Consider the following 10446-nt stretch of genomic DNA (forward strand, 5'->3'; position numbering starts at 1 on the left):
TTTCAAACACCAGTTCAAGAGTCATCAGATCTGCTGCCCAGTAGAAAAATAGACTTTTGCAAAATTCAGGCCTATTAGCAGGATTAGATTTCAAACATCCTCCAAAGTTTAAGGGTGTTTAAATCTGGAGTCTTGGTTCAGGTCCAGTTTCCAGGAAACATTTTTCTTCTAGAATAGGGTGTTTACCATTATTGCTATTTCTTGTTGGTTGTTTATACAGGACCGAAAGTGTACATGGCACTTTAGAGCGGCAGAGGCGGTAAGGTACCTGCCCTGATAAGTTTGCCGTCTCACTCAGATGGATACAATGCAGGAAATGTTTTACTTGGAGTACTTACGAGTTCTTGTTCTATTAGAAAATGACTGGGAGATTATGCGGATGTAAATGCTACTTATTTTGCTGTTCTGATTAAGTTCATTAGTAGTATTAACTATTATTGTATAATAAATACCTCACACGCATTTTTGTGTCTTGAAGGAATCTAAGGGACAAGCCCCTGCCCTATGTGGATTTGCTAGTGGGAGCAGCACTTAGCTGTAGAGAGGGGGAGTCAGTTCTCCTGCATGCTACAGGTAGATCTACAGGTCAGTATTTTAATGTTGGATAGGGGTGTGACTTTTTTAATAACATTTTTATACACTAGTAAAAGCCCTAGTGTAGACATGGTTATACCAGCAAAAGCTTTTGCTGGTATAGCTTAGTTCGGTCAGGGAACTGGTGAACTCTACTGATAGAATCACTCTTTTGCCAGTATAAGCTGTATCCCACTAGAAGGGTTTGCCAGTATAGCTGTCCCTGTATGGCTACAACGGCAAACCTTGTCTAGCACAGACTAGACATTTTCTAGTGGAACGTTTTTCATCTTCACTAATGCTGGTTTGTTGAAATCAAAATGTCCTGGGTGACCATGCCAATTCTGACAAAATTCAGGAATAAGCCAGGCAGGTTTCCAGTGTATCCCTGCCTGCCAGGCTGATTTCAAAACCTGCCTTGTTTCCTTTTAGCTCACCTGCCTGGCTTCTCAGCAGCCTGACTGGAATGGGGAGCCTGGAAGCCTGCGAGCCCTGGTTTATGGCTCTTTGGCAGCCTTGTTTCCTTTTAGCTCACCTGCCTGGCTTCTCAGCAGCTTGACTGGAATGGGGAGCCTGGAAGCCTGCGAGCCCTGGTTTATGGCTCTTTAGAAGACTAGGCTCCCAGGTCTTTCAAGGTCCCCAGCTTCAGAGTAGTCTGGCAGGTCGGCTCCTAAGGCTCCCAGCTCCTCAGCAGCCCAGAAGCCCTGGGAGCTCCCTCTCCCAGATGCCTCAAGCGATGGGTTGTCAGGGCTCTGGGCAGCTTGGGAAGCCATAGAAAGGTTGAAATGAAATGTGTTGACTTCTGGGACCTGCTAAATTTAGACCTGCAGCCTGAGCCCTGTGAGCCTAAGTCAACTGATCCAGGCTCTGAGACTTGGTTTTTCTATGCAGCGTCAACATACCCTTAGTCACAAACCTGACCCACCAGTCTTCGTTTCACGCACAGGACAGAGTTCCTGCCTAGCCTAGGTCATCCTGTCCTGCCCTTGTGGGCTAGTTTCTGCTAGTGCCCATCTGGCACTCGTCCATTTGATCCCCCAGCTTGGAGGGGATCCTACTAGTAAAGGAAGGCTTAGTGTGTTCTTCTTTTATGTCTTTTTGCAGTTCTGTTTAAAGACAGTGTTGCTCTTTGTCTGTTGAAGATCAAGTGCCACTGACAGTGCATATAAGGCAAATGGTAGGTGTTAATAAAAATTAATAAATAAATAAAAGCTACCACAAAGTTCTGTTATTGTGCTCTCACCAATTTTAGATCGATGAATTCAGTGGAGACTTGTTTTCAATCAATACTAAAAATAATAGGGAAAGAAAAATAGAACAAGTGCATAAGTGTAAGAAAACAAGCCAAGCAAACATGCCAGTTATTTACCATTATATATATATAAAAAGTTTGGGAGTGAATTCTGGATCACAAACAGCTGCCAATAAAAAAATAAAAGTTGAAGTGCTCTACAAGCGTGAGCCACTAGGTGGTGGTAAAAACCCAAGCCTTCAGTAATGAAATGTTTGGGAAGAGAAGTTGGAGGCAAAGAAGGGGGTAGAGGAGGAGTCAGATATTGAGCACTGAAGTCATTAACTCTCTGAGACTATATAAGGACAGTTGCAGGGTAAGTAGTTTATACCTGGGCAGCCTTGGCTCTACGAATTTGAACATTCTTTTTTCATTTAGCCCTTGAGGATGGACAGGCAGGAGAGCTGAAACTTGTGACAGCTAGAGGGAAAGAATACAGGATATGAGGAGAAATAGGATCTGAAGGAACAGTCCTGGTAAATAAGTACAACTGCTTCTTAATTGTATAGGAAATGTTACCTTTTAAAATGGAGAGTAGTTTATCTTAAAAACCTTTGAATTTTATTTGCACTGACTGACAGCAAGCTAAATATGTTCTGCTTATTAGGAATTTTATTGCTTATGACATTCTTCTCAAAATATTCTCATTAGTAGGAAAAAAAGTCTTGATTAAAATACCCATAATTTGAATAGAATACCTGTGGCTTTCCTGAGAGAAATTCCCTGTGATTTTAGTGGGCAAGTTAAAATATTTAAATCTTAATTACAAGAGAATAAAACAATGTGAAACCTGAAATATATAGATTTGTCTTTTTTAATGGTTTAAAACAGTATTATTAAGCTGAGCATGTTAGTCTGGAGCAGATAAGCTGTTTATATCACAAGTTATGCAAATTTAAGAAGTACAAAGGTCAGGAAAAATATTTAAATCTTTTGCTTAAAAGGCTCAGTCATTAATTCTTTCAGGAATTCAAATTTTATCTAAGTATGATCAGATGAGAAGATACAGTCTGATCTCAGTTATGAATAGTGCATTCATATGGGTTTTAAGGCTGCCAGGATTGAGACACCTGTCAGATACTATTTGTTGTTCTGTAGGAATTTAGCTGAAAATGTTCAGTGTTCACCAGAATTTCCAGATAAAATGTGCTAGCTTCAGGGAAAGACAATCAACACTGGAGAACGAGCAGAAGTCTGAGGAGAAAGAAAAAAGAAGGGGAATAAATCTGTCTGTTAGTTTGTGATTTGAATTTCCCTCTGGAAGAATAGCTGGAAAAGCTCTGTGAATCTATGACAGGTTAACTTAGAATAAATATAGAATATGGAGCAGTCGTGGGCTGGATATACTGAGTTAAATAGAAATATTTTATTCCATTTGATATTTGCTTTGTCAATTCCTTCCTGTTTTTGTCTTGTTGTTATATTTTTTTTGGCAGGGATTCTTGCCTTTCTGGAAAATGCATTTACCACCCTGCTTTACAAGTCCTTTGGAAAGAAGAGAGCATATTTGCCTCCAGAGATGAACTCATCCTATCAGCTACACATTCCAGAACTTAACTTGAGTACTTTTGGCAGCAACTTTACGGTGCCTACTGTCAAGAACAAGTCGTCACCATGTGAGCAAGTGGTCATAGCAGTGGAGGTGTTTCTAATCCTGGGCATTATAAGCCTCCTTGAAAATATCTTGGTCATCTGTGCAATAGTTAAGAACAAGAACTTGCACTCACCTATGTATTTCTTTGTGTGCAGTTTAGCAGTAGCTGACATGCTGGTCAGTGTTTCTAACGCTTGGGAGACCATAACGATATATTTAATAAACAATAAGCATCTAATTATTGAAGATGCTTTTGTACAACATATAGATAATGTTTTTGATTCAATGATCTGCATATCTGTGGTGGCTTCCATGTGCAGTTTGCTGGCTATAGCAGTAGACAGGTATGTCACAATTTTCTACGCCCTGCGTTATCACAACATCATGACAGTGAAAAGATCAGGGCTCATCATTGCATGCATATGGACATTTTGCACTGGCTGTGGCATTATCTTCATTCTTTATTATGAATCAACTTACGTTATCATTTGTCTCATCACAATGTTTTTCACCATGCTATTCCTCATGGTCTCTCTGTACATACATATGTTCCTCCTGGCTCGTACTCATGTCAAGAGAATAGCTGCTTTGCCTGGATACAATTCTGTCCATCAAAGGACCAGCATGAAGGGGGCCATCACTCTGACCATGCTACTAGGCATCTTTATTGTTTGTTGGGCTCCATTTTTTCTCCACCTCATCCTGATGATTTCTTGCCCTCAGAACCTCTACTGTGTTTGCTTTATGTCTCACTTCAACATGTACCTCATCCTTATCATGTGTAACTCAGTGATTGATCCCTTGATCTACGCCTTTCGTAGCCAGGAAATGCGGAAGACCTTCAAAGAGATTATTTGTTGCTATAGCCTGAGAACGGCCTGTGGGTTGCCGAGCAAGTATTAGGAAAATGCATTTTTGAATGCGGAAACCAAGATGCAACATTACTATTTATCAGGAAAATCATGCATCAAAATTGTTAGCATCTTCTTTCCCCTATTTCTGCTGAAGGACTATAAAATGTCTTTCCACCTTATACTTGTAATGAGGATCATATTTTTATGGAAATTAGAAAGCTGTTTTTCTAGTTTTACGTTATTTGGTCTATTTTCCCCTCTATACACACCCATAACTCTAACTGGCATTAATAGGAGTTAGCATATGCATGTGAATCAAGAGAATAATAGAACACTTGGGGCCAGATTCAAGCTAGGTATCTTATAAAAGTAACAGTAATTTCATCCTTCCCCCCCTTTGATTTTTACGGGCAGGGTACATGAATATGTACATGTGGGTAGGATATCCCTATTTGCCTCACTGCCAAATGCAGTAAGCATTAACTAACACACAACCAATAGTTGGGTTTCTAGTTACATTTTCTTTGGGTACAACATGGCTCATTGTGGCTGTCTGGTGCGAGAATGGACAGGTTTCCGGTCAATTTCTCCATTGACATAAAACCAGAAGAATAACTGTGATTAGCATGAAGTGAAAAATATAAGCTGTAAACTTCAGCATTCATATGCCTCAATCAACACAATTATGAACAAGAATTTATATATGTAGATACACACACACATTTTTGTATCCCAATCATGATTGCTGCATTCACAAAATACATACTGCACAAGAGGTCAATGTAATTGCAACATTTCCCAGTATTGAGCATAGTATTTTGTGGCACTTGTCTGTATTTGTTCCAGTGTTCCTATTACTGTATGTCTCGGCAAAGGTGTACCACAATCTGGTTTTAAGGCTGCAGTGGTTCATCTTAAAGGCAGCGCGGATATAATTTTTTCTGGGCCCTGAAATGAGTACAGCATCTTTGGCTTCAAGGTAGACAAAGGTAACCCATGTAACATTTTATGGAGGGGGTTTGGCCAATGAGCATGTCATACGCAGCAGGAAGATTGTCAGGTGCGGGTGGCTTTGGGGCACTTATTATTGAAGAAATTACAGCGTATATCTTTCACGATGGATATTACACAAAGCAGGGATGGTTGTCAAGGCATGGTGCGGGTAGGCTGTCAGCAAAAGATGGCTCCCAGGAACATGGGAGAATGTGCAACATGTTTATATAGGACTAAGCCAGCATCTGATATGCTTTTCTCTTTACCGAGAGGCTGCCATTTTCATAAAATACATCAACCCTCTTATATTTTGTATGAGCAATTTGCATCCTGTTGTGTTCTCTCCAATATTGTCTTTTGTAACAGTTATGTAATGTGAAGAATATTGGATTTGGTCATGGAGGAAGAAAGTACAATCAATTAGTCACAAAATATTCTAATTTCTCTTCCAAGGAATGATACAGATGTCTACAGAATGTCCTCCCAAATGCTGGATTTTTGCATTTAGATATAAAATATATAAAAACTCATAGAGGAAACAGTTTCATACTGATTACACATCTGAAATGCAAGTTAGCTCACAAGAGTAAATTATTCCTTTCCAAAGTCAAGAGGTTACTCTTGTTAAATTGTCTCCAGTGAACCTGTTTCAAGGCCCATTAAAGCCAGAGGAAAGACTCCCATTATCCCAACTGGTTTTAGATTAGGTCCTTAGATCGTAGCATATTGTAGAAAAAAATCTCGGATGTTTTATTATAAATGTCAATTTTTTTTCTCCAAACTCAGCACCTTATGCAGAGCTAACCTCAAAAACACAGAAATCCAGAGATCCACACTGTTAGGAGGACAGCTGAATATCTTCATGCCTACATTTTCAATGTGGAGGTTTGTGGTATTATGATAGGCTATTATCAGCCTTCCTGACTTGTACCTTTTTCTTGCTCTGCAGTGGAGATTGGATGGTAAAGCTTTGGACTTGTGTTTGGAAAGTAGACAAGTTTACAAAATGAGGGCCATATACTGCCCTTGATCTGCATTCTCAGCTCCCATTTACGTGAATGGGCATTTCACTCACAGTTGAGAGACCTGAGTACAGAATTTTAGTATACCAATTGTATTAGGAACCCACCAATACTTGAGGGGCCAGATTATTCCCTCAGTTACACCTGAGAATGGGATTTTACATTGGCAGAATTTTGCTTTAAGGTGAAGTTCACTCCAGTGCAGAGTTCACCACTTAAATCCCACTTTAAGTAGCATGGATAGCCACTCTGCACTGCGGTGAATTTCACTCTAGCTAGGGTGAAAATGAGACAGTACCCTTAATTTCCAGCAACATAATTAAAGGCACAACATGTCTTCAAATCACTATGTAAATAAACCATGAAATCCTCATTAGGTAATTCAGTTTGAAGATATATATGTGTATATGTATATGAGGTCATATTGTAAATAATTGTAAATCAGTAAATAGGAAACCAATACTGTAAAAGCTTTGGATATTTTCTTGAATTGTACATTACCTCATATTTTTTTTTGCTCTGGAATTTTATTTGATGTAAAAAGATAAGTATCTGAGGTAATTATTAAAGTGGACGGTTGGGAAACCCATTTGTTGTTGAATATTCATTGTAATGTAGTCTCTAGAGTTTATTTGGAAAATTGTCGGTATTTTTGGGGTGTTACTTCAAGTGGTAAATTGCAAACAGAATTCCTGCGGAAGGGAATATTACACGCCAGGATTTCATGTTTCAGTTTAAACTGGTATTTAGTGATGAAAGCCTTATAAAAGAAGTTATGGACTAACCAAGAGATATTTAAATGTATTTATTTGCTCCTGCAGCTGACATCATCTTCTTTACCCATCATTGTCAGCTTTACATGGGGAAGGGGGAGCTCTGGCATGACACTGGTTGCATAGGGTGGAAACTGCTCCCATCTGTATGGAAAAATATGCCACAATAGTGGCCCTGATTCCCTGTTCTGTCACACCAGTTTCAGTGGAATCATGCCAGTGTAACTAGTATAACAGAGTGGCAAATTAGGCCCAGTGTTTATTGGTCATCGTGATTCACACTATTAAAACTAATGCTAAATAAATGAATACATAGATACCACCATACATACGCCTCATATTCAACAACTGAATGAAAACAAATGTACTATGTTTTTGTTTTTACTAGAATCTGATGAGGAAAAAAAGTGGGTATTCTGATTGTTTCTGGCAGTCGTCATTATTGAGTTTTAATTAAAAGTAGGAACCTTCATGCCAGTAGCCTCAAGAGAAAACCACAAGAAAATTAGCCACTGGGTTCTGCTCTTAGCAGCCCACCAATCCATGATACCACCCTTGCTCATGCTGTCATACAGTTGTGTTTCAACAGAGGGTCTGTCCACCAGGAAGGCACATGCATAATGACTCTGTAATAGAGCTGAATGTTAACCAAGAAAAACAGCCCTACCTTTGAAGGGCATATTCGATCACTAGTTCTTTGCCAATCCATTAAAAGGCCACTTCATTTTTGACCTGGTGGTGGTAAGATCTCAAAAAGTTATCCTCTGATGTTTAATTTATTTTTCCTCTAACCTTAAACACAACAGGTATGACCACTATTATTTGCTGTATTGAATGTTTCCCTTTTCCCCATGTCAAAAAACAAGACAGAACAAGAAGGGAAAACTTGTTTTGTTCTGTGTGGACACCAGTAGTGTTCTATTATGAGTCATTACTATACATCTCATTTATTCTGCATTCATACCTATTGAAAGTAGATGCAACTTCCATAGGAGTCACAGGGGCAACTGATGTAAAGGGATAGTGTCAGTTACACATCCAGTCAAAGGCGGTCAGAAGGAACTAGGAGAGTGTTAGAAAACTGAGTCACAGAGCTGCACCATAACTCTGCCCAGCAAAGCTGAGTTTTGGAATCCTCGATCCATAGGGCTGCTGGAGGATGGTTCCCCCCCCCCGTATAACATAAAGCAGCCCCATGGCTGCTGTAAGTTCTGTTGGCTGCAGTGGACTCCAAGAGGCGTGTTGTTGTTGGCATTCCAATAGTGTGTCTGGGCATTCCAGCCATGACCCCCATCATGCTCCCTATGCTGTCTCTATGGTACTTGAAGATTTCCCTATGCCCTACACACCATGGTTGGTCTCATTGACTTGAAGGAGGTACCAACATGAGTAAGGCATGCACAGTTAGGCCCCAAGTCAGACATTGTCTGTCAGATACAGAAATCCGTCTATCTGCTCATTTAGCATTACCAAACTCTTCTCACTAATAGAGCTGAGTGAATAATTGATTTTTCAGTTCAGTGGCTGAAACAAAAAAGAATAAAATAAAAAAATCAGCTACTTTCAAACTGAAACTGATTTTTTTTCCTCTCACCAAAATGAAAAACTAAAAACCAATTTCCCTTTGGGTCAAACGAAACTTTTGGTTCCACCTGAAACTAATTTTTTTTGTTTCATTTTATTATGTTTTCAGGTGTTCTTTACCCCTTACATTATTTTAAACAATTAACAAAATGAAAAGTCAAAACATTTTGTTTTGAAAAATGAAAAACAAACTTTTGACTGTATTTTTCCCCCCATTTTTTATTCAGCCAACACTATTAGCCAAATTCCACTCCAATTCACAAGTAGTTTTGGTTGCCCTGAAACTGCATTGTTCAGCGAATTTACTATTTGACTGAAAAATTTTGCCCATCTCTACCACCGGTGACAGTACAGGTACACCCTCAACTGGACTTTCATACCAAGTTTAAATTGATTCTGTAGTGACTCTCTGGAAGGGGAATGTCAGAGGGTGACGCTGGCCTTTTATGAGGGAAGAGGCCAGTGACTGGTCAGTTGACCTCCTTTTAGGCTTCAAAGAGGGCAGCTGGTCCCCAGAGGGGGTGGTCCCTAAATGGGAGACAAGAAGCAGCAGCAGAAACTTGCTCTGGGAGAAACCTGAAGAGAACAGAAAGCTCTGCATGTCCTCCCTGGAAAGAGGGAGAAATTTCCAGGAAGCCAGCAGAGGGAGAAGCATGCTGACCTTTCTGAGCCTGAGAAGGCTGGAGAGGGCTGAGAGCAGCGGGGGAGAGTGCTGATAGCTCTCTGAGCCAGAGTGCTGATGGAGGGCCAGAGAGGGCTAAAGGCTGGGCTGAGAGGCTGGAGCTGCAGAGAGCCTGAGCGTGGTGCGAGATGCTGGGGCTGTACATTGATGAACTATTGAGGGTTTTCTTTGTGATTCACAGGGAGCACAGGTGCCAACTTTTGTTGGTGCCGGTGGGTGCTCGTGCCCCCCCAGCCCTGCCCAGACTCTGTCCCCTCCCTGCCCCTATTGGACCCCCTCCCCAAATCCCCATTCCAGCCCTGCCTCTTCCCCGAGCATGCCGTGTTCCTCCTCCCCCTTCCCTCCCAGTGCTTGCTGCGTGAAACAGCTGTTTTGCGGCGCAAGCACTAGGAGGGAGGGGGGAGAAGCAGGACGCGGCGGTGCACTTAGGGGAGGAGGCAGAGGTGGAACAGAGGCAGAGGTGAGCTGAGGTGGGGGGGGCAGGCCGGGGAGCTGCTGGTGGGTGCAGAGCTCACCATGGGAGTCGGTTCCTATGACAGGGAGGGTTGCCATGTTTGGTTGGACATATTCCTGGAGGTTTCATCACATGACATGATCTTTCATTAAAGATTAATCTTTAATTCCTGGCAACTCCAGGACAATCCTGGCTACCCTATACAGGATTGGTAGTAAAGGGCTTATTTGGACTATTTCTGGGAACCACTGAAGGACAAATTGAGGCAAGCACATAGGTTGTGGACTGGTGTGGCTGCTGCAGGAGGGCACTCTAGGTGGGAGCTTGCCCTATAACAGGGAGGAATACATGAAAAATTAGAACAAAACAATGGAAAATTTAGACTCTCAGGATTTGTAAAATGCTACAGCTTGCCTCCCTGAGAGCTTTCAGAGGTGCAAACTACAGCTGGTGAACCATTTAAGTCTGAATAATTGCATGAAGTTATCATGTTCTAGTGAATTTAAGGAGTAATTAATAAATGTGTGATAGAAATTTGATTTATAAACATGTTTAGATAATGGATGGATTTACAGGTATTCAGTGTTGCCCAAGTTCAGTCCTTAGGACCAGATTTCACAGTTAGA

The 10446-nt window shown here is 40.9% G+C and overlaps 1 protein-coding gene across 2 annotated transcripts; it reads left to right on the top strand.

Moving 5' to 3' along the window:
* The first annotated feature begins 2128 nt into the window (after positions 1–2128).
* Positions 2129–6814, top strand: MC5R (melanocortin 5 receptor). 2 transcript variants are annotated; one of them, XM_084618851.1, is made up of 2 exons: positions 2129–2180; positions 3301–6814. In XM_084618851.1, exon 2 carries the CDS (start codon positions 3384–3386, stop codon positions 4359–4361), a length of 978 nt encoding a protein of 325 aa, XP_084474977.1. In that variant the 5' UTR covers positions 2129–2180; positions 3301–3383; the 3' UTR covers positions 4362–6814. The 2 variants fall into 2 exon arrangements, with proteins under 2 accessions (XP_084474977.1, XP_084474976.1); XM_084618850.1 differs by lacking the exon at positions 2129–2180 and adding an exon at positions 2194–2340.
* The last annotated feature ends 3632 nt before the right edge of the window (positions 6815–10446 follow it).

This window comes from Lepidochelys olivacea (genome assembly GCF_965140295.1).
Source record: "Lepidochelys olivacea isolate rLepOli2 genome assembly, chromosome: 2".
In the NCBI taxonomy this organism is placed as follows: domain Eukaryota; kingdom Metazoa; phylum Chordata; order Testudines; family Cheloniidae; genus Lepidochelys; species Lepidochelys olivacea.

Coding starts and splice junctions, on each gene's coding strand:
- MC5R (XM_084618851.1), top strand. CDS start 3,384: ATGAACTCATCCTATCAGCTACACATTCCAGAACTTAACTTGAGTACT.